The 26995-nt window shown below is 41.5% G+C and overlaps 1 protein-coding gene across 1 annotated transcript; it reads left to right on the top strand.

The window, feature by feature from the left end:
• Window positions 1-640: 640 nt before the first annotated feature.
• CRLF2 (cytokine receptor like factor 2) lies at window positions 641-25054 on the top strand. The gene is made up of 8 exons (XM_074983308.1): window positions 641-716; window positions 8270-8381; window positions 9496-9671; window positions 11016-11155; window positions 12160-12322; window positions 16854-16968; window positions 22068-22152; window positions 23302-25054. Exons 1-8 carry the CDS (start codon window positions 641-643, stop codon window positions 23557-23559), a joined length of 1125 nt encoding a protein of 374 aa, XP_074839409.1. The 3' UTR covers window positions 23560-25054.
• Window positions 25055-26995: the final 1941 nt, after the last annotated feature.

Here is a 26995-nt window from a genome sequence, read left to right as displayed (position 1 = left end):
CCTATAATGTATATATACTGTAGTACATTAATACAATGTGAGTTGGTAGATACTGACACAGATACACTCTCTCTCAGGGTCGTCTTCTTTTTTGAAAGTTCAGATATGGTAACCCTAATTCAATTACTCATTTACTGCTATTACGCAAAATGTTGTGTTGGGAACAGGCTAATTTAAGAAAAAAAATGCCCTAATAGTCCTCTCTCCATACACACAAATGTATGAGAGGACTGTTAGGAATATGTTACTTAAATTAGCCCCTTCTCAATAAAATGTATATGTGTGTGTACTTACATATAATTGGAAAGTGCTATGTGTGAAAAGGGAAAAACAAGTTGTTGTCACGTAAAAAATCCCATATTTTGGTATTTCCCAATGTTTTTCTTCGGCCTAACAGTGGTATTACATCACGGGAATAACACAGCAGACATTTGAAGCCGTGCTGTCTTGTAGTAATATTTTCATTCATATAATTGCATCTGCATGAAAAGTAATTTTCTATTTCCTGTTGTCATTTCCTCTAGCTCCTTCCAGTTTCTGATATAAAGTGGTGAACTCCAGGGGTTAAGATTACTCATGAAGAAATGCTATCAAGTCTTCCTGTGGTAATCTGATCATAAACTAATAAATATTTGCAAGTATGGGGCTAGTCCTTCAAGTCTATGCAGCAATCTTTATCTTGGGCAACCTGGTGGCTTCTCAACCATTTGCACAAAGTAAGTTGAACTCTCCAGATATTAATTTTAGAACCTGACGTACAGATTCACATTATTCATTTGGATGCTTTATTTGCTTCATATTTTATTGGCTATGTATGGTATGCTTCATCACTAGTACTGATTGAACTCCTCTAGTCCAGAACTCTCTTTTCCAGCAGCATCTATGATCTGCCATGATTTTAGTTAGCTGGATGACCACTTATCATGGGGAGTGGCCAAGTTTCTTGTGGTCCCATAAAGTTTGTGTACAGTCACCTGTCCTGGCTCTCGGTGTTCTGTGCTGTTATTTAGCTGTAATTTACCTCTAAACATCTTCTAAGAGCGTAGTAAGCAGTGGACTGTGTTGGTAATGTGCTAGACAATATTGACCTCCTGCGGCCCAGCAAATTCTCTCTTCCTGCATTGGTCAGGTTCCACGAGTGCCAGATGAGAGAGGGTCAACCTGTATGGCAGTACAATGACTTCAGAGGAGTTACACAAGGCATGAATTTGACCCCTGTTTCTTTACAAATGTATATGGATATAACATAAATGTTTAAAATTGTTTCTTCCAGTTGACTTTCATGAAAGGATAAGGGAAGGATCTCCCAGAACTCTGAGGAGTGGTACATACTGCCAAAATTCTGAATTATGCTGGCAGGGATCATGTACAAAAACAGAGCTGAAATCTTCTGGCCAGAAATGTATATTAAGAACCAAAGATTGAAGTAAGACTTCACAACTGAAAATCTGTCATAATAAACAATATGGGAAAATATACAGCTATCCATTCTACTGTGGATATTGAAAAATTATAGGCTTACTTATACATTTTCCAGGGGAAAAACCTTACCTATTATTAATTCACAGTAACAGTTGGGATATTTGGTATCTTGGACATTAGAATATCCGAATATCTGCGTACAAGACTTGATTTTTATTGCATAGGATCATTATTACTCATGCTAAGAAATTAACAAATTGACTCAAAAATCCATCCAATAAAACCCCCCTCAAAACAAAAAAACCCAAACCCAAAACCTTCCCAGCGCATATAGGTATAATTTAATCTTCATTCTTGTTAACACTAAGGTACTGTATGTCATTTCTGAATTTTATGGGCAAAATCATGCTTTAAGATTATCCCAAGAGTTTGGCATTTTCTACAAATCTGTTCTATATTTTACTGTATGTATGAAACATATCACCGATAACAACACAGTGATACAAGAACTGATGTTCCCTTGTTACTTAGGTGGTGTAAGTAATTTACAAAGTGATTGGCACAATATACTATTCACATATGTTAGATCCAGTTTGTGCAAGCCTAACTGATTGCAGAAGTTAGGATGTGGAAGATCAGCCTAGTAGTGCCTAGCTACTGCAATGTTCTTGCCTCCCAGAGCAGTGCCACTTCCACCCACAACGAAGCATGTATGATGAACACATCTCACCAGGCACGTGCACTATCTTTCTCTCCCTCTCGCTCACTCACTTTTTTAAAGACAGGGATCCATTTACCTTTTTACTGTGAGTCATGGGAGCTTGTTTCATGTTTTTCAGTGCTTACGCTGAGCAACACTGTTTCCTATAAGTGGTTCAACTGACTTAGATGAGATTGGTGTCATGGATAAGTAATGCTCTGTGTGCATAGAGGCTGCAGGATCAGCTGCAGGCTTTCATTCTCAGGCTGGTTCAATACAGCAGTCCAGGAGCTAGTCTGAGTGGAAATGCTAAGTGCGGTTGCTTATTACCTTGTAATCAGTGTGAGGAAATCAAAAGTGGTTTTTCTTTTTTCTTTTCCTTTTTTTTTGTCCTGTTTTGTTGTTTTGGTGAAGTTGCAAGTGTTCCAGAACATTTGTGTTCCACCTTCTTATCTTTGTAGATATGTGGTTTTTGTTTGTTTTGTTACATTTGTGCTGCTTAGAATGTTACTTTTGGTTCAATGTTAAAGATAAATGTAACTTGTGGTTCTCAGTGCTGCTGCTTACATAATTGTACAGGGTTCACCCATCAGGGTGATGGCCTCAACTAGCAGTCACTTTCTCTGCTAATTTTTTTCTGTCAGATCATTTACCACAGGTGCAGAGCATATGCATTTCTTGTATTTATAATTCTACGTACTTTGGTGTATTCAGTGCTCAACTCTGCCAAGAAGGCCCGGCCTTTGAGGGCCACGTGCGGGCACACCATCAATTCAAGTGGTGTTCCATCAAGAATTTGCCCTCCAAGAAAAACAATAGAGCTCTTCCCAGAGCTGGAAGAGTTTGACCTTGCTATGCCCCTTCAGGCAGCACAGCAGCTCCTCATGGCATTCCTGTCTAGGTACGCTGGCTTGCAGAACAGTGCTTTGGGACAGGACTGTCTCTTTGCAGTATGGTTGTACAGAACTTTGCATAATGAGGTCTTGGCTTCCAGCCATGACAAAACAATAAAGAATGAAAATAATAATTAATTAATGAACCTGCTTTTTCCCTGTCACTATGGGTTGCCATGTGACCTCCCTGCTCTTGTGTAACTGTGTAGCAGTGGGCAAAAGAGGGAGACCATTATTATGAAATGAGACACCGGATTGGCTGACTGTGTGAATAGTTCAGCCATTCCATAAGAGGAAATTGTCACCATTCAGGTAAGCGATGGAATTACTGGATGCAGATCTGACTCAATGTTTTAAAATATTATATAATAAAATAAAATTTTCTTTATCTATATTATTATTTGTACAGCTGCATGCACACAGTACTGTCCCGATACCTAAGGATACCATGGGTCCAGATCCTCAAAGGTGTTTATTCTCATTTATGTCAGTGGGAGTTTGAGGATCTGGCGCTTGTCCCCTACTTTGGAACGCTTATGGTATTGGAGAGGGCTGAGAAAAATGTGAAATAAAACAAACTAAAAAAATGAAGAGGCTGAAATTCATTTACTCAACAGATTGATATAGTTTAATAATAAAATTATTTCAAATGCATTTAAAAGTATTTGAAGCCTATGTAATTTAATACATTAACCAAAAAGCTTTAACAAGTTATGTTATCAATTACTTTTATAAAACTCTGAGAAACTAGAGTACATCAGATGGCTCCTACCTGTACCAGATAATTTATCACAACTTCTCTCTCTCTCTCTCTCTCTTAGTTATTCTCCGTTTATTGGTGATGTCTTTGCAAGGTGTACGTAACAATAACAGTGTTTGCTACATGTCATATACAGCTGTTAAAATCCCAGCATTCTAATCCATAATATGCAGTTTGCCTACAGTTAAAGCTCTGATTATGCAAAGATTCCTGTGCATGATTAGCTGCACAAAATTCACACTTGCAATTGAAGCCAAGAGGACTAAATATAAAGTGAAGTATACATGTAAGTCTTTGTAGGCTTGGAAACAAATTACATTTTAAGGGCAAAGAAAAAAAACATATAAAGCCAAAACATGAGGTATTTATCCAAAGTTAGACTGAAACTTTAAGGCACAGCTAATGGATAGTACTGAGCTGTCCTCCTACTGGAGAAGAACCAGGAGATATTCTTTGTGTTATGCAATTTATTCCCTCCTTTGTGACCAGCCAGGTCTACTTTTTTTTTTTTCCTCCCCATGGAGGATGAGAACCCATGGCCCCACCTTCTCCCCATCTCTTTCCATCCTCTCTGAGAGGTCAGAAGGAAGCAGTCCTGGAACCTGGAACTGTACCTTGGGCTTATGAGGATTGTGTGAGGGTGGGTAAATTGATTGTTCATTCCAAAATAGACAGTCTGACTCTTAGTTTTCCATCAGCCTTTATTTTCTTTGGAGAGGGAATCTAGAGGAAACTAGGGGACTTTCCTGTTTTGCCCAGTCAGAGCCTGCAGTTCTGGAACAGAGCAGAATCCCTGATAAGTGATTTCTATGGGTTTGGGGAGTTTATCGGGGGAATTTGCCATTTAGGTTTCCTTTTGCACATGGAAAGCAAAGGCGGAACCTCAGTCAGGGATTTGACCTTGAGAATGGGTTGGTTCAAGGGATTTATAATGGGATTACAGAACCTTTCACCTCTCAGTTACTGGTTGGTATGTTATGTCTCAGAGTTCCAATGTCATCCAGTGTTATTTGCAATGTTTCCTACAGCTTTCATGTCAATCTAGGACAGGGCTAGGGAACCTTGGCACACCAGCCAGATGCTGTTGGCCAAGGTTACTCCCTGGTATGCACTCAGGTGCTTTGTTTAATTGACTGTCCACAGGCAAGGCCACTTGCAGCTCCCAGTGTCTGTTGTTTGGTATTCCCAGCCAATGGGGGTGACGGGAAGAGGCGTGGGTCTGACCATTGCTTCCCACAGCTCCCATTGGCAAAGAATTGCAAACTATGGGAACTGGGACATGCAAGCAGTTGTGCATGTGGATGCACAGAACCAGTTGTTGGTGGCTTACCAGCAGCTAACTCTGGTGAACTGCCTCCAGCCTGCAGGCCAGAGGTTCCCTGCCTGGATCTAAGAAATGTGTTCGTATGGTGTGGTATATGGAAGGTGGGTTAGAAAGTGCATATGCCATTGCAGTCTGGAGAATTAGTCAGAAGGGCTAATGGTGTATTGTTTTAAGTGTGTTGGTCCCAGGAGCTTTGTGCAGCTCAAAATTTTGTCTCTTTTACCAACAGTTGTTCAAAAAAAATATTACTCTTCTCATCTTGTCTCTCTAAGACACTAAGTACTGGAATTTTACCACTTGGAACTGAGTAAGAGTTAAAATTCATAGTCTTCTAATGTCTTTCTTACAGAAAATTCATAATCAACCTTTTTTCCCCTGCAAACATACATGTATTATTTTGTTTGATTTTTACCCTTGGCTGAGAAGTTGTACAATGTGTAAATTGAACATATGAAAGGACAGAGAGGGACTAGATTCAACAGAAAATTTGAAATTTAGGTGGGAAAGATTTATAGACCTTTTAAAGATACAGGTTAATATAATAATAATAAATAATATTAATAATAATGAAGAAGAAACATATATATGTATATATATACATATATATATGCACACACACACACACACACACACATATATATATATATGTTAATAGAGCTCTGAGATTTGATAATAAACAGCACTGTTGATGAAGAATTAAAGTGAATGACTACATGGATATTTATTCCTAAATATTATGATAAGTAATAGCCTAAGCCAACGCCCATTGAAGTCAATAAAAGGCTTTCTACCGACCTCAATATACTCTGGATAAGGTCCTTACCGAATATCTTCCCTTATAAAAGTTCCATTAAGCTTGGAAAAAAAACCCTAGATGTGAACTTATACGTAATATATTTTAAAATAATTATTATTTAACTAAAAACTTATGTCACAGCAACAACTGGCTGAAAGACATTAAAGAAGTAATTCCTCTTTAGAAAGACACGTATCCAGCAAACAGCAGAGGCTTCAAGGTATTCCAGAATTATTTTGACCCTACCTACAAATGCTCCATGAAGATAGGAAAACGTCTTTCCTGCCAGCTAAGTTTACCTATAAACTCAGCGCATTCTGATGTTGGAAAACTACATGAGCATTGAATTTGCCTTTGGCTTGAAAGTGTGATTAAAGAGGCATGCAATGCAAGCATTCAGTATTTGCTTTTGATTATTCTAACACATGAAAGTTAATGATTTCTATTTGTTTTAAGCTGCTATGAAGACTAATGAGTTATTGCATATAAATGGATTTCAAGATGCATAGTGTTTTGTATGCACAATATTTCAATATTTTAAAATTAAACAATATGGGAGCTTTGTTTGAACCAAAAGATGTGATAGAAGAATAAGTAAAAGCACCCTACAAATTTAACTATTCATAGGATGTTTGGCCTTACGGACAGATCGTGATACCTTTACTTTCACTGAGTATTACCTTACTCTCCAAGCATCATATGGATTGCAATTATCCTGCTGAAAGTTTCAAGTACGACTCAATATATGAGAATGTGGTCCAGGAGGAGTGGGGAGGACAGAGGATGTGAGGACAGTAAGTAGTTTTGGGGAGATCTGGTTATAAAGAGGTAGAGAGAACTTGCCCGTGCTATCAGGAGAAACCGTAAAATTTCTTCTTATCTGCTGAACCAAATCTGGGACACTAAACAAACCAATTGCAAAGAAGAGGGTTAAAATGATCAAACAAGTGATACTGCCTAGGCGGCGGTACTTCTTTGGCTGTGTTTACATTTGCCCTCTTCTTCAAAGGGGGCACGGTAATGGGGGTGATGGGAGATTATTAACGAAGTGCTGTAATGCATATGCATCACTTCTTTAGGCAAATTCTCCCCCGTGGCAAATTTGAAGTGTCAAACTTTTGGGAAGTAAAGGTATTTTGAAGTGGACCGGGCACTTCTAAGTGCCTGCAGCTACATGGCATGCCAGCACTTTGAAGTTTGACATTTCAAAGTAGCCACAGGGGAGAATTTGTCTAATGAAGTATTGCATATGCATCATAACACTTTGTCAGTTAGTAACTTCCCATCGACCTGATTACCATGCTCCCATCGAAGAAGGGGGCAAGTATAGACATAGACTTTTGTGATGATTGCACTTCAAGCACATATGTAAAATGTTATTTGGTTGAAGCAAATATCAGAAAGTTGGTTAGATTTCCTCCAGAGCTATTCACAGCTGAATTTTAGTATGGCCCAAATTAAAATTCTGACACTTCTCTCAGCCTGCTACCAAATATGCAGTAAATATACTGAAGACCCTGAAGCTGGACCTGCTCATGACTGGTGTGAGAGAAGAAATCAGGTCCACAGTTCTTTCCTAAATACATAATCATTTTCAATTCCTCCTCATCTGCTGACATCTTTCTGGTAGTGAGCTGCACAGAACAAAATGAAATATTCCAGGGCGGTCTTACCAGAGTTGAATAACGAGGGGCTGACATTAACCTGTGCTGTGTATGCATCCTATTGAGCTGCCACATGACACCGAAGACACATCTCTCCATTGAACACTATGGGCTTGTCTACATGTGAAATACTACAGAAGCACAGTTGCAGTGCTGTAGCTGCATTGCTGTAGTGCTTCAGCATGGTCATGACCTCCGCAGATGGGGGCGGTTCTCTCATTGGCTTTGGTAATCCACCTCCCTGAGAGCCTGTAGGTATATCAGTGGAAGAATTCTATCAATATATTACTGTCTGCACTGGGGCTTATGTCAGCTAGACTATATTGCTCAGAGATGTGGAGTTTTACATCTTGAATGATGCAGCTGGATCAGCCTAACTTTTTAACGTAGATCAGGCCTAACAGTCCCTAGGTGAAGTTCAGTCAGCACGCTTTCTCACAATGTTTCAGATTTAATTTTTCCAGAGACTTTATTTTGCCTTTTTCCAGTCTCAATACCATTGTATTATTTTTCCATCCGTATTTCTAACCTCTCTAGGTCCTCTAGGTTTATTTGTCTGCCTTGCAAGTCTTCATGGTACCTCTCATTTCTCCTGTCAGCTGTGAATGTGGAGTAATTAAATCAGAACTCCTGAGCTCTTCACAAATCTGCGGTCATGTCTTTGATTTCTCAGGGTTGAAATCGTTTTCTTTGTCATTCCAACGAGACAGGTTTGAAAGACACCTTCAAAATCACAACAGTTAATTTGAACGATGAACTGATGCAGATCACGTGGGACGCTAAAGACCACATCCCTGATAGGAATGTAACTTTTTTTTACAGGTAAGTACTGGCAATGGCTATTTTCTTCCCCTTTGGTAGCAGCTTTGCTTAGTTATTCTGAGAGTACGTCTACACACACTTGCCAATGGGAGAGGCAAAGGGACAGTGCTGAAGGCAGGGAGGGGGCACCGCAGTCTGGGCTGCACTGAGGGCTGGCTGTCCTGGCCCTGCCTTTTCCACCTGAGGCCCTGCCCCTCTTGGCAGCAGCAAGGCTGTCAGCTCACTTTTGTCTACTCTGACATTAAATACGTCTGGTTGGCCTGTGTCAGCTAACGTGGGCTCATGGGGGTCTGGTGGCCTGTCTACACCACAGTTTGACAGCCCTACAGTCTAAGCCCTTTGAGGCTGAGTAATCAGGCATGGGCCACCCACAGTGTTTTAATTGCAACATAGACATACCATCAGATAACTCACTCAGTCCCAGTTACAAGTGAACTGTACCTGCAAATAAAGGAGCAGATTATATTTGATTGAGATCAACATGCAGTCTTGTTTATCTTTGCTCCACACCACAACATATTTTCCAGACAAATCAGCAGATCTGCTGAATATTTAGTTGCGTGCAGATGGTTACACCCACAACCCATTCTTCTGATGCCAACCTGTGTGCCAGAGCCATTTTTCACATGCACTAGCAGCTTTTGCTGCTGTTTGAGAGCTGTGTAGCAATCAGTTGATGCTGCAAATGAAAATATAATATGGATAGTTCCTTTGGCTCAATGACAAGGCAGCCAGTATGAGACTTACTCATTTTTAGTGGAGATATGAGACAGCATTTCCAGCAGTATTGTGATGAAATAGGATATCTTGTCAAGCAGTGAGTATGTGATGCAGTGACACAGTTGTTAAAACAAGCCCTTCCCTTCTTAGAAAGGACAATATTAAAGAAATCAGATAATCTCAAACTATAATGAACAGATGACTGGAAAGACAATGGGTGTTGGATACTGACCTCCCCTTCTCTGATTTGAAAAGCACCTCTATAAATCTTCCATGCAAATATCTTTTAGGTGAAGTTTTTTTTAATAAATGAAAGTGACAAAAAGCAACTAACTCATTTCAATAGACAACATAATGATCGTGTTAACAAATTTTATTTTGTTTTGACTTATAGATTTGGCACAGCTCTTCAAGCCAAAGTTTGGAAGCAATGCCCCAACTATATACTTGACCAAGGTTACAATTCTGGCTGTCTCTTTAAGACAGAGGGCACCTCTCTTCACATCTCTTTTAAGGATAAGAATGGAAGTGAAGAGCTGTTCAGCAAATCACTAAAATCCAATTTCTATAGTAAGTGGCTATGCATTGACATAAGCAAATTCCTTGGTAATGCCAGTGCCTTCAGTGGTCTTCTTTTGCATTTAGACTGAGATGAAAAGAGAACTATTGCAGCGTGGAGAATATTATCAAGAAAGATGGCGAATTAGTCCAATGTATAAAATATTATCAGGATGGATAAGATAGCCTATCGTTCTCTCTTTGGGTATACCAAAGCTGTGTCTTCTACAATAACTTCAGTGGTCTCATTGTCTTTACTGGGGTTACTCGCTTTAAATAAAGACCCCAAAATTCAGCTCCAGATGTGGATTTGAGCAGTAAGAAATACAAGCATTTTTGGATTTTGAAACATTTAGTATAGTTGTCTATGCAGAATATGTAAACATACATGTAGCAAGAACTGAAACCATACTTCCATTTTCATAGTGGAAGGATAAATATATCACATTCCTAAAATGACAGTGTGTTACAGTAAGAAAACATTGGAAGAATAAGGAAGAGGTATTTCCATTTTTTTTACAGTTTTGTTTGTTGTATGTATGTAGATGTATCTTATGGATTCAACATACAATAATTATTGCAAAGAAATCTACAGAATTGTAGGAATAAATACTGAGTAAAATAAATCAGCTATAGAGCATCATTAAGCATGTCTTCTAAATTCTGACCGCTTCCTGGGAGGCAGAGTAGTCTTATGGCTAAGGCCCATTGATCTGAGCTATGCTATTTGCTTAGCTGAAGTTGATGTACTTACCAATGTGTCTTCCATGTGGGAAGGTTGGTGGATCTTGCTCTCCCATTGACTCCACTACTCTTCTTGTCCTAGTGGAGTGCAGAAGTTGACAGGTGAGCACTCAGAGGTTGATTTATCATGTCTAAGCAGACAAAATAAATCGACTGCCAATGGATCAAGCACTGCAGCATTGATCCACCATATACTGAAGACAAGCCCTTAGATTTCTTTGTGGGTGCTGTGGTTCAAAAGAAAGGGGCACTAACTTACTTCAGGAAAGCATGTTATGCTCCAACTCCTATGAAAATGCAACTTCCACTGCTAAGAGGTAAATAACCAAATAGCTCAAAATACTGTGCCCACAACAGCAGATCATCTGGAAACAATGTGTCACTTTAGAACAGCACATGTGAATGATGTCATGGGTCTGAATTACATTTTGATGTACAGACAACAGGCCAAGTGGAGAGCTGTACCTTCCAGGGGAACTGAACGGCATGACAGACTAGAGAATTCCGGGATGGTTTGCGGGTGGGTCTGAGGGTGGGGACAATGGTTTGAACTGAGATGTAGTGACTCATTTTAAGAGAGTATTGTGTTATTTATATCTATTTTTTCCTTAGTAAAACCCAATCCACCTGAAAATGTGACCTTCGATTGGAAAGGAGATACACTTACCATACAATGTAGTAAACCAAAGACACCAACATGGTGCTTGATGCTTGAACTTCAGTATAAAAGCAAATATGACAAAGAATGGCAGGTGGGTACAATTTGCAATTCTCACTTAACTCAGAAAAGAGATGGGAGTGGCACTTCCACAGAAAATAAAGGGGGGAGTTTTCTGCAGGCCCTCCCCTTTGCATTAACATACACTTGATGGGCTGGCAACAGAATAAGGCTTGCTCTTCACTGAAAAACAGTGGCATTTTCCCCTTTGGAGTAACTATCACACATGCTATCGTGAGATAAATATACGCTGAAAGCCAAACACTTTAATATAAAGTCAAGCTAATTTGTCAAGCTAAATAGTCATATATCACCTCCAGGGACTGGCCTTGGTGAGTTTATCTCATGGTAAACTAAGTGCCTGGTCTTCCAGTGTTAGTTACCACCAGCAAAAACACATCTTTTACAGCAGTGAAGGAAAGCCTAATGTGTACTTGGATCCTGGCTATCCAATGGATACCGAACATCAACATTTCAGTGAGTGGCCAAGATTAAGGAACTTATGCATCACGGCACAGGCACGTGACAAGAAGATATAGGGAAAGGTAAAACATAAAGAAGGTGAGCAAGAAGGGGAAACATACATACGAAATGAAAATGAAAAGTGTGAGAAAAAACCCAACAACAGAGAACAGGGGATGGGGAAGAGAAAATGTTACAGGCATTTTATTTATCTAGAACATAAATACTAGTGTTACATTTTATTTAATTGAATTAATTCTTCCAGGGCACATAACTAATTTTTGTACACTTTGTGAATCAAAGCTAATTCTGTTTGTTTCACTATAAATGATTATTGAGGCATAAATGTAGCATAGAACTATATGTTAATGTAACTGTAACGTTGCTGAAAACTAGAAATAGGTATGACCCAAGAAAATCCAGCCAAGATCCAGATCTCCTAAAAAACTGAGGGTGGTTTTTTTTATTTGTGTCAGTCTATCTCTTAACTGTGTTATTACAATGATATAGTATAATACACTGAGGAAAAATATACATTGAAAACACTAATTAATGATCATGTATCTTCCTATCTAGTCTAGAAAATCTAGCTGTTGCAAAATTGAAGAGCAAGGGTTTGATTCTGAAAAGTGCTATTCCTTACGTGTCAGATTGGAAAGATCTGCACCCAAATGCAATAGAATCCGTTACTTCAGCGAATGGAAAGAAGTAACAATTTGGAGAAATGGCAGCTTACTCGGTAAATGCTTAGCTACTTTCTTATTCTTAGCTTGAAATATAATCAGAGGAGGCAAGGCCGAGAGAAGGATTACTAGGAGGTGCAGCGGGCTAATTCAAAGTACGGATTTAGTCAATAACAGGTCAACTGAATCTAAAGCCTCACTGAGTATTCTGGGCTTTGCCATGAAGTGAACCATTAATTCAAGACATTAACATGGAAAGGGAAATTTTCCTCAAACCTATCAAATACGTGGGAAGTGTCATAGACGGAGGATGCTATGTTTCAGACTCTTCATTACAACAAGCTAGTCACGAAATTGTGACTCAGAACAACTCTGGTTATACCAATTCTGTCGCACGGCAATAAAACCTCGTCACTGCTCCAAAATAAGCACCAGGAAAAGATGGGAAAGGAGGATATTTGAAACTGAAACCAACAGCCATTTCCATCAGTGCTGATTTGGTTTCAGTGGTAGAAAGGCATTATGAGGCTGGAAGAGCCATGGATTACCAAGCATGTTCAGTTAGGAATGCAGCTACACAACTGACCATCTGACTGGTCACCAAAGCTTTGTTTACAGTATCAATAAGCGGTTTACCAGCTACTGTGCCAGCTTGAACATTTGGTGGTCTCAAGATGCAGCCACCTCTAGAGTGCATGCCAGGAAATCCTTTTGAAGCTCTTCCATTGTAATTCCTTGAAGAGTCATTGTTGCCAGGGCAGATGAGTTTGGGTCTCTTGTACTCTGGGAGTATGTGCTAAACATCAGGCTATAAAGTCTTTCTTGTCGTTGCGCGCTCTCTCATCCTCTCGCTTTGTGACCTCAGTGAGATCAGCTTCAGCAACAGAGATTAAAAGAGCCCCACATCAGACTGTTAGGACATTCACCTGAGTGGTGAGACAACTTTGTTCAAGTTTCTTCTCTTCATGAGATGCAGAAGAGACTTTTATAGGTGATTCTCACATCCCACGTGAAAACTCTAATCACTGGGCTAACGTTTATGGAGAATTGCTCCTCTAGTCTCTGCTTTTTGCAAAAAGTTCCTTCGGCACCTGACTCCAAAGAGTACTCACAACTGAGAATTGCTAGCAGAAGTAAAGAAGTGGGTCTGCCCCATGAAAGCTCATCACCCAATAAATTATTCTGTTAGTCTTTAAAGTGCTACAGGACTGCTTTTGTTGTTTTGTGAAGATACAGACCAACACATCTACCTCTCTGTGACTGTAGCAGAAAAGGCAGGCCTTACTACACACTCCTCTTGGCAGCTCTGCACCTAGTCTTTTGTCAGTAAGTCTGAGGCACATATTTCTTCCCATTCCTTGCCTAGGGAACTGGCCCCTAACTCAAGCTTTGTAGATTAAGGTGTGTTCCTTTGATTTTTCCAGGCACCTAAAACTTAGATGTTGTGACACTGAATATCACAACACCCAAGTCCCCTGGTGAATCTAGCCCTATTTTCTCATGTTAAAGTTGTGAGATGGCACAATAAAAAACTTTTAACTTCAAAGAAAATAGAAAATTCCAGGAGGTCTGTAAATGCATTATATTATATGCTAGACCTCTCTGTAACCATTTCTGGGTTTAGATGTGAAATGTCTGGGGGTTCATTTGCTTGTTTGTTGCTGAGAAAAAGAAGGCACAGATTACACGTAAACACTAGGCAATTATTTTGACATTTGGAAGTAAAAATGTGTAACCATGTACTGTTGCCCATAATTATTGCCTTATTGTTTAATTAGGTACTGTTTGTTGCACATGATATGGACTCTTCACAAATGATGTTCAAGACCTCCTTTTAATCACATGCATGGCTATTTCTGATCACAGTCTTACATTCATAACTTTGTTAGACATTAACAATCACAGACTAAATAGCGACACTATGTTTTTAGTTTATTACAATAATCTGCTACCCAATAGCAACCTCCCTGGACCCCAGCAGCTTTCTCTAAGCCCTTCCTTTCCTCCCAAGACTGGAGGGGTATTAACTGGACACTTCACTTTGAATTGTCTCTTGAAATGTGTTACGTTACTCACACTAAACAATCTGTTCTTCCATGTATTTAGCAGTGACACTGAGACTGTGGGCAGGTTTCCACTAGGGGGCAAAGTTGAACTAAGTTATGCACCTCTAGCTGCATGAATAACACAACTGGCATCAAAGTAACTTATTTTGATTTACTGCCATGCCCCCAGTTGGGGTGGAGGAAGTCAGTGGGAGAAATTCTCCTGTCAACTTCCCTTACTCCTTTAGGCCTCATGGAATACTGGGGTCAACAGAAGTGAGAGCAGCCGATGGTTAGTCCCTACTTGGTCTACAAAATGAACTTCTGGGAGATTGATCTCCAGAATGTTGATCTACCCGTAAGTGTAGTCAAGCTTATGTCTACACTACCAAGTCACTTAAGTTATGTCAGTGTCCAGCTGCTGTTGTAATTCACTTACTGTTGCATGCCCATACTGTGCTCCTAGTGTCAGCAGAGTGCACATAGAAGCAGCTTTCACATTGACACAGAGACCAGTGCCCGATGGGTAGTTATCTCACTGTGCAACTGGCCACAGGATGTTTTGTGAAGCATTTGTAATGCCTTCTGATGACAGGTGCAGCCTGACATGATGCAGGTTTCTCAATCCTGTCATTCCACGGGAATCCTACTAGGTTTCCAGCCACTCTTCAACTCTCCTGGTATTTGGCAAGCCAGGCCCCTGTTGCTTCTGCATTGCCCTTCAGTATTGTGCTGTGCTTCACAAACACAAGGCTGTAAGAGAATCTCAGCAGGGGGCTATTCACCACCACCCTACTTATAGAGGCAACTATTTGCCTCCCTGGCCTCCTGCGGTGTCTGCCACAGCTCTGATTTTTACCCATCCCTGCCCCGCTCCATGTCCTGAGCAAGTTCCTGTGGCTGAAGCAGCTTCACAGCCTCTTCTCCTCACAGAGCCAGAAGACCCACTGCCGTCCCTGTACTCCAGGCAGGAGCACATTTGCTGCATGGATCCAACCCACTCGGCTGGGCAGTTGTGATGTGAGGTCTCTACACTGTGCAAACAGGAAGACCAAGTTCAAAATTCCTGGGGCTTTAACCTTGGGGTAGCGGGGAGGTACCCACCTGTGTACCTGGCTGCAGGGCAGTGGAGTTCTAAACAGTGACCAGAGTGATCATGATGAGCCTAGTGGGAAACTTTCTGGAGGCCAGTTAGGGCAACATGAGGAATGCAACATTTACTCTGACACGGTGTCACTAACTACGTCTTCCTAAGTTCCACACCTCTCATGGAGGTGGCTTTATTATATTGGTGTGACAGGCGAGTTAAATCAGTGGGTGGAGCATTGCAGCGTGTATACCTCCATGGTTAGTGAATGTAAGTTGTCCTATGTTAGAATCATAGAATCACAGAGCTGGAAGAGACCTAAAAAAGCCATCGAGTCCAGACCCCTGCCCTAAGCAGGACCAAACCCATCAGATCAGCCCAGCCAGGGCTTTGTCAAGGCCAGACTTAAATACCTCCAGGGATGGAGACTCCACTACTTCCCTGGGTAGCCCATTCCAATGCTTCACCAGCCTCCTAGTGAAAAAGTTTTTCCTAATGTTCAACCTGGACCTTTCCAACATCAACTTGAGACCATTGTTCTGTGTTCTGCCATCTGTGACCACTGTGAACAGCCTCTCTCCAGCCTCTTTGCAGCCTCCCTTCAGTAAGTTGAAGGCTGTTATCAAGTCCCCCCTCAGTCTTCTCTTCTGCAGACTGAACAGTCCCAATTCCCTCAACCCTTCTTCATAGGTCATATGCTCCAGTCCCCTAATTATTTTGGTCACCCTCTGCTGGACCCTCTCCAGTGTATCCACATCCTTCCTATAACTGGGGGCCCAGAACTGGACACAGTACTCCAGATGTGGCCTCACCAAAGCTGAATAAAGAGGAACAATCACTTCTTTTGACAAATCTGTGCAGTGTCGTCATGTCCTTAGTTTTCCAGACGTGGAGAAAAACTCTGTGTAAACTCACAAGCTTGGCCTCTGGTTTTGTTTACACTGCCCCTTTGGTCTGTAAAATGCTTGTCAACTGGAGCATGAAAGAAACACACCCTGACTGACATAAGTTTCACTGGCAAAAGTGCTAGTGTGGACAGCCCTATCTGGGTAGGAGAGACTGTCCTGCTGTAATAGCTAATGCTCCTCACTGCAGGTGGTTTAATTATGCTGTCGGGAAAGCTCTTTCCCCTTGGCACAGGAGACTTTACACTGGAAAAAGAGTAGCAATACAGTGTTGCTGCTGTAATGTCTGTAGTATAGTCATGGCCTCTCTCACTCACAGAAGTTGATCCAATAAACAATATTACCTCACCAAGCTTGTCTTTCTAACATGACAAGATGGTATTTCATGGCAAGAGTGAGAAACTGTGGTTTTCCTTTGCAGACTTAAATGGGTTTGTTTTGTTTCTTCCTTCGTACTGTTTCAAAGCAAATATCAGCAATAGGTATATTTGTAAATTTACACTTATAGAAACATGATATTTTAAACTATTCTCTTTGCAATTGTGCCTAGATTCATGTGCAGATGATATAAAGCCTCTTGCAAGCCATGTGATCCTTTTAATTTCTGTGCTGGCCGTCCTTCCAGTAATATTCCTCCTTCTGATTTTTGTGTGCAAATGGCAAAGGTAAGTTTTATGTACTGGTCCATACTGATATTTGTGTCATGATACTACAAAACATGTAAAAATGTGCAAAGTTTGATTATAACCCTCTCCTATTATCCCTTGTTGTTCATCATCTTAGATTGCAAATTCTTGAGGGCAGAGATTGTGTGTTCCTTGTGAGAATTCTGGAAAACAAAGAATGATTAAATATAATCCCCAATCTAATGCTCACCTGTTAGTCTTTATGATGCTAAAGAATCATTGGCCGATGGAAGAACTTCTGACACCATCAGCCTGCAGTCTGCAGACCACAGACCCAGGCTTTCACTCTTTAGTTTCCTGCTGCATGCCTGTATTGAGCAAATCTCTGGACCACCTGTAATCAGAAATCCCATCCCTCAGAGCCACAGAAGCTGGGAGCTTCTTCAGTTACAGACACATGCTTTCTATACAGCAGCTAAGAACAGAAGATGAGAATTTCTTCCTACCCAAACAGTGACACTTGGAGGGGCAATGGAGTGTCAGGGAAAGAGTCTGAATCACAGAGGAGAAAGGATGATAAAATGAAAGGGGAGGCTTGCGAAAGAGGACAAAGGGAAAGCTAGAGGAAGCAGTGGTGGAATGGATGATCAAAAAAAGGTGTCAGGTAAAAGGTGAAAAGGTATGTAGGCTGATTAAATGGGAGGGCTTCAAACATTGCTAGAAGAGGATGTAATGGAGTGGGGGGAGTGCATGTGTGAGACTCAGGCTGGATGTGTGTGAGACAGGCAGAGCAGCTCCCAGTGGCTAAGGATGACCCCTGGGGCTGTAACTTAGGCTGGCAAGTAACACCTCTGCCCTGAACAAAGAGGCGGGAGGAGCCGAGAGGGGTTTGAATCGAAGGTGGCAGAGAGAAGCTGGGGGAAGAGGGAGCTAGAAGGCAGCCAGCTTGGTGAGAGGGGAAGCTACACCCTAGAGGGGCATCCCTTGGGCTCCTCTCCCCAGGATGGGTTGGAATGACTGTCTCTAATTGCTGCACTGACTCTTCTGTGAGAAACTGTGCCTCTGTCGCCTAATAAACTTCCTGTTCTACCTGCTGAGTGAGAGTCACTCCTGCCTGCAGACAGAGTGCAGTGCTTGGGGACCCCTGAACCCCATCACACTGGTATCAGATAGGGGAGCTCAAATGAATGTCAGTCTCCTGTGTCTGTTAAATGGTTTAACAAGACTTCCATACCCCTCGGTGATGTTGTGAAGATTCTATCAATGCTGCCTTGGGAATCACTGTGGGACCCTTGGATGGAAATAGTGTTAGTGTAATAATCCTTAGCTACCTTACTGCTTGAATGACAAACATGGGCTCTAAACCCCAAAATATCTGCATGTGCTTTTGTCTTTCTTTTGTCTCTCTCTGTATATGAAAAAAAATTCCCTCCTGGGCAACAGAATGATGGCATCATGTCAGTCTGTTGCCTGGGGCCCTGGAGGCAAGGAGAGGGACCATGGCAGGGGAGGAGATACCAGGATGACTGTGGCTGGCCGTGGCTCCACACTCTGCTAGAAGGTCAGGCTGGAATCTCTGGCCCCCTGAGAAAAGAGCAGGCAATGGTGAAAGTAGCAAGCAGGGGACACAGCTCCCTAGTAAGTTGTGAAGATAATTTCAATATAGCACCTCTTGTCACTAGATTATTGTTACCAGCTCCCTCCCTTGCCTTCCTGCCTCATCCAGTCTACTCCAAATGAAATGCGAGAAACCAAAACCTGGAACATTGTGGCACTGAGGTGCCCACTGGAAACAGCATAATCATAAAGGCTGTGAGAGCGCAACAGAAAATCTATTTTAGGACCATTCTGTCTTGCAAGCATTGTTTTGGGCTTGCAATTCCAAAGAGAATTTAAATAGCTCCTGCCAAGTTTGTGAGCTACAATCCTTGGTATTAAAAGGGTGCAAGTTGTCAGAGTGATAACTATTATGAAGTTTGAATCATTTGAAGTTTGAAGATGGTACACTTGAGAATATTCAAGATAGTTTATTTCTATAGCATTGCCAGTGTGCATGGGAATTAACAAATCAAATTAAGACAGGCACAATATAAGGGGACAGGTGTAGGGCAGGGACACGTGTGGGGCGGTGGTAAAGACAAAGAGATCATGTATTTTGATGAATAATGCATGCAACTTGAGGAATGCAAAGCATTCTGTCTTTTCCCTTTAGTCAAACATATGTCTCTGACTCAAATTCTCCTGGATGAAGTGTGCTTGTAAAGTAACTCAGCCTACAGCTACATTGCAATTGAAGGTGTGATTTGCAGCTCAGGTAGGCATGCTAACTTTAACCTAACAAGGTAGCTAAATATAGCAGTGTAGACTCAGTGTCATGAGCTTGAGCACAGGCTGTAGAGTCCTCTAGAATCCTGACTGTGTACTTGCATTGCCAGCCCATCCTATGGTCTATACTGCCAGGCCTTCGCTGCTCTTTTAGCTGCATAGCTAGATTAAAATGAGCAAGGTTATGCCTACTTGAGCTGCACTCACTCTCTTGATTGCAGTAGAGAGATACCTGATGGTCTCACCTGCTTAAAAATTTGCACTGGTTTAACTAAAGGCATTTAGTTGCACTGCGACAAAACCCAGTTGGGAAGTTTTTATTTTGCTCTGGCTCAGATCAGTTAGAAGTCAGTTAAAAGTAAACCAGATTAAGCCATTCTTACACTAAAATAAGAGCATCCATCGGGGGGCCAACAGGTTCTGTGGGTCACCAGGAAAGGTGTGTAGGGGGAGCCAGCTTTGTACCCCTCCATGGTGTGGGACTTTGGATAGAAGGGGTGGGGCTGCGGCATCTAACCACGGTGGCCATGCCCCACTCCCCCCACCCCCCGGCCCTCACACACACACCTTGGAATTTAAAGGGTCCAGGTCTGCAGCCATCACTGCTGCTGCAGTAACAGCAGCAGTGGCCAGGAGCCCTGGACCACTTTGAGTTACCAGATGCTGGGGCAACTGCCCCCTTCCCTGGATTCCCGCTGTTAAAGTAGAAGTATGGCAGGTGGGACTGTGAAAGGGGTTCTGGGCATGAAGGCTCCATGAAAGAAAGGATGTTGTCTGCTTGTCTTGTGTTTGAACAAGGCCTAGTACAATGGGCTCCATAACTGAGGCTCATACACACTGCAGTAATAAAGATAACAATAGAGCTAAGGGCCATATTATGGAAGGTTAGCTTTTTATGGGTCTCCTGGGCACTGTCAATAGAATACAAAGCACCTCTTTCCAAATATCAGTATAACCTAAAATAAAGTAGGGAGATGGCCTCTCCCAGCTAAATTTCACTGACAGACATGGGGGTGTAGACAGCCCTATATGAGCAGGGGGATGCTCTCTCAGCCTGCATATCTACTATCACTGCTTGTTTGGAGTGGTTTAGTTATGTCAACAGGGCAACTCTCTCCCATCTGAATAAAGAGGCTTCACAGGAGACCTTACAACAGTACAGGTGCATAGATACAGCTCTGCCACTGTAAGGTCTCTAGTGAGACATAGCGTAAGTCTTTCCCAGAGCAACTATGAAATTACAGTCTGTGGCCTTTCAGCACCTCTTAAACTGCTCAGATTGCCAGCTGTACAATCCTGTGTTGAGCACTGTCAGCCAGGAAGGAGCTACCTTTAACTCCCATATTATGGCTGGTTTTCAGACCAGACTATTTGGCAATCAATTACTTACCTGATAATGAAGTCAGCTTTAGTGGCTCCTGAGGAATTGGAGCCAACGCTTTAACTTAAGCTTCCAGGTATGCAACCCATTAAAATTTCCCTTCCTTGAACTTCCTCAGAGTTTTCTCCCTTTCATTTTTAAGAAACAATAAGCAAAGCCCTGCAAATCTGTAGATATCCACTTTATATCCATAGGTATTGACAGCTGCAGAGGTAGTTGTGGCTCTCTGCAGATAATTTTTGCAGATATGGATGTGGGTACAAATCTTATATCTAGAACCCTACAAATGTGCTGATATCTGGTTTCTATCCATGGGTATCTGCATCCACTGATCACTGTTGTAGATGAAGATATGGACATGGATACCACTTTTGTATCCAGGCAGGACTCTAAAAATAGGGTGATAGTGATAGTGCATATATGATTCTTCTATCCTACAAAGTCTATGCAAGCTAGGATGGGGTAGTTTTCCAGAGGGAATTCATGTTTTTCAGTGCAAAATGCTGTCTGTTCCACTTTATCTATTGTTTATACTCAGAATTAGCTTTTATTTCTCTGAAAAATCCTAAGTTGCTGAGCCACAGTTATATTATTGGAGATCCATGTTACTGAAGTTACAGGTTCAGAACGTCTCCTATACACTCTGTTTTTGCCAATATGAGTAGTAGAGAAGTAGAAACAAGCCTCACCTCCATAGCAGGCACACAGCCCATATGTCTGGCTCCTACACCACCACTCCAGAAGGAAGGGGACATGGCCTGATATGCTGGGCTCAAGTTACTCCCAGCCAGCAGATAGTTCCTTCCTTTAGTTATATTCAGAGCCCATATTAAGTCTTTAAAACCAGCTGTTTTTCCTATTACTAAAAAACTCACTTTCTCTCCTTTGTTTCGCTGTTGACTGCCTGCTGGACAAGATTAAACCACTGGTGATTTTGACATAATTTCTGTTGCTGTGATGAAAAAAGTCAGCACATGCAAAACAATGCCAATGGTTTGCCAGTGGATGATTTACGGTTTCCATGACTGTACTCATCAGTTTAGAACTACAGTCTGCTCATTACAGCCCCACAAAAACTGCCAACTGCCTAAACCACAGAATTAGCTTTCATTTCTCTGAAAAATATTAAGCTGCTGAGCCACAGTTATATTACTGGAGATCCATGTTACTGAAGTCACAGACTCAGAACTTTTTCTCCTATACACTGTTTTTGCCAATATGAGTAGTAGAGAAGTAGAAACAAGCCTCAGCTCCATAGCAGACACACAGCCCATATGTCTGGCTCCTACACCACCACTCCAGAAGGAAGGGGACATGGCCTGATATGCTGGGCTCAAGTTACTCCCAGCCAGCGGATAGTTCCTTCAGTCCTGTTACCAGCCGGCAGAGTTTAGAGCTGTTGAATGCTTACTTTGTTTTCTTTTATTTACAGATTTCAGAAGTCAGTCATGCCTGTCATACCAGACCCAAAGCACATATTTTCTGATCTATTTAATGACCATAATGGAAACTTCCAGGTAAATATCCTTGGTGAGGATGCATTCATTCAGATGCAATGGTCCTACCCTGCACGCAATTTTAAAAACTGCAAGCGACCTTTGGGGTCTCTGCTGAAGTTTCATTTAAGAACTCTTTGATCCATAAGCAGACTCTCACTCTACCATTTGACCACGTGGTCTTACAGAAGAATTATCATTATTACTTACCTGCAGGGCTGCTGATGGGTGTGGGAGGAAAGGGGTCAGTTGCCCCAAGGCCTGGTAAGCACAAAAAGTCAATATCACAGCTCACCAGATCTTTGTACGTTCCTCCCTCCAGATCTTCTGTCACAAAGAGGCCACCTGTCTTTGGCCTTCACAAAGTTATCCTTTATGCCCCAGCTCGCCTGATGTACCATATACCTTCTGATCTTTTAGCATTCACCTTGCTGTAAAACAGCAGGTCTTCAGACAGCCTGAGGGAGGAATGAACTTTACATTTGCTTCCAATTAAGCAGAAATATATGCCGTTTACATAAGAGCATTTGTTATCAGAATACCTTGAATCTGCCTTGAACCTTATGCCATAGCTGAAAGCAACCTGGCAAAATAATTACAAATATTCACTGTATGATGATTAATAGCTACTTGTCTGCCATTACAATAATAAGGAAAATAAAAAACAGTAATAATGCTTTACTCATTACATTAGTCAAAATGTATTTATTCAAGGTATGTTTTAAAAGATAAAAAAGTAACAGTTAAAAATGCAAAGTAAAACAATAATAAAGGGCCCAGTTCTGAAATCCTTAATCCTTAATCAGGTAAATCTCCCATTGAAATCAATTTGAATTTTGATTGATTTAGGATTCAATTTAAAGATTAGCAAAACCCTCATAAATGGGGTAGCAGGAAAGGTAACATTTATCTAGTGTGCTTTGAAGTTACCTGTCACTGTAAGTTCTATATAATAATTAAACACAACTTTGCAAACATTTTTAGAAGTAATTTTCTTGATATTTTCCTTGTTCTTCATGTACATTCTTAGTGTGTTTGTTTGTTTGTTTGTTTTTGTCTTATATCCTGGCTGCCTGCTATTTCTGTGGGTCATGATGAAGGTCAGTGTTGCTTGTGTTTGTTTTAAAATGAAATTAGGCCTGTGCTGACATCTACTTTTCATTCTCCTAGGAATGGATTGATGAAACGGACAATGCCATGGTCCAAACAAAGATGGAATGTGTGGAACATGAGTGCATAATTGAGGAAAGAACTGGCCAGGAAGATGAGAAGGAAGCTACTGAAAAGCTTTGTGAATTGTCAAGCATGAAAGAAAGAGATTACCTGAATTCTGCTCATAATATTTGCCTGCCACCACCAACCAGTGACACTGTTTCTTTTGGGAGTTTAAAATTTTTCATGAATGAAGACTTGTATGTCATCTTGTGAAACTATGTGTTGCAAAGGGAGCAGATGGTGTTGGGAAAAGGAACAGAGGATCCTGATGAGTTTAAAGGATCATCTGAGTGCGGTAAATAGTTATGATCAGGTTTGCCTAGCCTAACATAGAAGACAATGCAATCTGGATCTAGATTACAATTTTCCCAGAATGTAGGGACTCCCTAAATTCAGCAGAGCGAAAAAGAAGGCCTGACAAACCAGGTGTCTTTCGATATGGGGCTCTAGTTTGGGCCCATCTCTGTGGCTAAATCAAGCGCCCATCCTGCATCCAAGGAGTCCTTCTCACGCACTGCACACCTTTTAAGAGCTGAGAATAAGCTCAGTCCTTGTTCTCAGGGAGCGCATGGACTGTGTCAGTTTATGAAAACAATAGCACTAGCCTTCCAAAGTGGGTAAAAAAATTAAGAGTGAGGGCCTTCTCCTCTTCACTTGGGGACAAAGCATGGCTGAGTACATGCAACAATTTTCCAAAGGGTATGGCAGGGCCTGTGCTCTCTCCATGCTCCACAAGTCATCATTCCTGCCTCAGACACAATGCTTCCAGCAGCTCTCTAGGGAGACGTGAACATTTGCAGTGTAACACCTGGAGGTAAGATCTGAAAAAACAGAATCTGGCCCCAGGAATATTATAGTGACAATTTACAGAGTCACACTCAGTTCTGATCCTGCAAGCATTTCCTGGCAGCCCTTTCAGTTTCAGGAGAAGTTCATGTAAACACAGAAATCTGGGCATAGGGGCTCTGTTGGATAATCAGACTCTTTACATCTGTTTATGCCCACATCCTTAAGATTTTCTCTCTATATAGTAGACACATTCTGGTAGACAAATGGGATAATTCATTTTTAATGGTGGGTTGATATGACTGACAAAGTCTCCTGTTTGCTCAATATAAATCTTTTAGCATATTCAGCTGCAGTAGATTTTATTAATAGCTTCCTGTTCATATTATATATATTAGGTGTTGGGTTTTTTTTTGTTCTTTTTTTTTAATTTTGTGTGTCCCAGCTTCAGCTAAAATAGATCATATGTTTGCTCTGTAATTGCATTTCATTAGAGAGCAGATTCAGGAAAATCTACTTGATTCATCCAAACTGTATTTTATACATCTTCCTACTTCATTTAATGTGGATGATTCTTGAAAGCAAGCATTGTGGTCAAACATCTAGGCTGAGATTCATCTCTGGCATAAGTCTATTTAAGGTAATATAGTTACACCAGGGATTAATATATTGGTGTGAAATTGGCAATATTGTATGGAAATGAAGCCAATGCTGCTTTAGAACAATGAAGTGGGAAGCAAGATTTAGAAAGTAAATACATTGTATAGAGCTGTGCATAAATGAGGATATATGTAGACCTGGTCAGAAAAAAACATTGACAGAGCCATTACCAGTGAGCCTTTGAAAGAGAAATGCTTTATGAATTAATATTGATTCTACTGAAAGTTCATTGTGGAGAAATAACAACAAAAACAATAAAAGTCCCCAAAATGTCAAAATGTTGTGTTGATTTTTTTTTTCAGGAAAAGAAATCAATTTTCAATTTTTGAAATGACTTTTCATTTAAAATTTTAATGTTATCTTTTATTATATAATATTAAACAAAAAGTCAAAGAAACAAACTATTATGATCAGTTGAAACAATTTGTTGGCTTTGGACTTTTCTGTTGTAAGTTATACATTTGTGAGTTTGTTCAGATTGAGAATGAAGCCACATTTTAAAATCTGAATATCCTCTGTAAAAGAATTTTTGTCTTCATATGCATCTTGAGATAGGTATTCATTCTGTGGTGTTCGAGGAACTATCCCTAAATGTGACTGATATGCAATATGGGAGAGGAAAGAGGTAGTAAGAAAATGTACAATACCAGTTAAGAGCTGTAACAATTTATAACTGAAATATAGATTGTTTGGTGATTTCAGAAAACCCCTTGACTGACTTCATAGCCAAATTATTGCCACCTGAGGTGTTCAAATTAATATGCTAAGACTATATGAGACACTTCAAATATTATTAAAAACACAAATATGATTCTGATAGAAAACATTTTTCCACAATGTTGTTACATAAGTAAATGAGTAACATCCAGTTTCTTTGAGAACAATAAGAAGTCCATGGCATCTTGTAGACTAACAAATATTTTGGAGCAAAATGTCTGTTAGTCTATAAGGTGCCACAGAACTTCTTGTTGTTCTCGAAGATACAAACTAACGTGGCTCCCTCTCTGATACATCCAGTTTCTGTTCCCTTATATGTAGTGTGAAAAACAAAAAACAACAGGAAGTTACTACAACCTTCAAAGTTTTTCCTATGGTCATCCTATAACTTAAGGTACAGATTTAAGTATCTTACACTCATGAGCCGCGTCTACACTGGCCGACTATTTTGAAGTAGCCGGCCCAACTTTGAAACAGCACGTCTTGCATCTACACACACCATGCACTACTTCAAAGTCAAATTTGATGTTAGGCGGTGAGACATAGAAATTGCTATCCCCGTCAGACGATGGGAATAGAGCCCTACTTTGACACTGAATGTTGAAGTAGGGCATGCGTAGATAATCTGTGTCTCACTACTTCAAAATAGCGGGGTCCTCCAAGGCAGCAATCAGCTGAGGGGTTGAGACGTGCCATCCAGCCGCTGTGGGGCTCTGTGCTCACCACTCACAGAAGCCCTCAAAGCACCACAGACCCAGATTTCCTGTGGCAGGAAGCTGACAGTGTGCAGGTAGCAGCATCCTAACGTGCCAGACCTGCATGCCAACAAGAGACCCCAAGTCGCCCACTCACTACCCATGGCAGCCAGCCAGCCCCCTGAGGGCCCCCAGGGCACTCCCCCAGGGGACCCAGGGCTTGCAGGCATCCAGCCAATGGGGGAAGAGGCAGCAGGGCCCCTCCTGGATGGATGCCGAGCTCCAGGACCTGTTGGCGCTCTGGGGTGAGGAGGAGGTGCTCCAAGTAATAAGGAGCAAGCAGCAGAACACAGAAGCATTCACCTGGCTGGCTGAGGGCCTGGCCACCTGGGGTCACCCTGCCCAACTCCTGACCATATCAGGAGTAAAGTAAAGGAGTTGAAGCAGGGTTATACCCAGGCCTGAGACATGGCCAGCCAGTTTGGGTCTGCCCCTGCCACCTACCCCTATTATAGGGAGCTCAGGGAAATCCTGAGCCCCGGTACACCACCTCCCCACCCAGCTGTCCTTGACCCTGTGGCCGAGGATCCTCAGCAGGCTTCGGATAAGGGGTCTGGCCTAGAGGCCAGCCCTGCACCCTAGAGGTCCCTGGATGAGCCAGCCCCTGGGACTGCAGAGGAGGGCTCCAGTGATAGGGAACTCCTGATAGACCTCCCCATCAGAGCTCCAGCCAGGTGTCTGCCCAACAGGTGTTCCCTGACTGCAGGAGTGGACCTTCAGGTATGTACCCC

This window comes from Carettochelys insculpta, chromosome 1, assembly GCF_033958435.1.
Source record: "Carettochelys insculpta isolate YL-2023 chromosome 1, ASM3395843v1, whole genome shotgun sequence".
Lineage (NCBI taxonomy): Eukaryota > Metazoa > Chordata > Testudines > Carettochelyidae > Carettochelys > Carettochelys insculpta.
This window is presented reverse-complemented; position numbering and strand designations above follow the sequence as displayed.

Coding starts and splice junctions, on each gene's coding strand:
- CRLF2 (XM_074983308.1), top strand. CDS start 641: ATGGGGCTAGTCCTTCAAGTCTATGCAGCAATCTTTATCTTGGGCAAC. Junction 11,156..12,159: donor AATATGACAAAGAATGGCAG/GTGGGTACAATT, acceptor CTTCCTATCTAG/TCTAGAAAATCTAGCTGTTG. Junction 16,969..22,067: donor TTTGTGTGCAAATGGCAAAG/GTAAGTTTTATG, acceptor TTTTATTTACAG/ATTTCAGAAGTCAGTCATGC.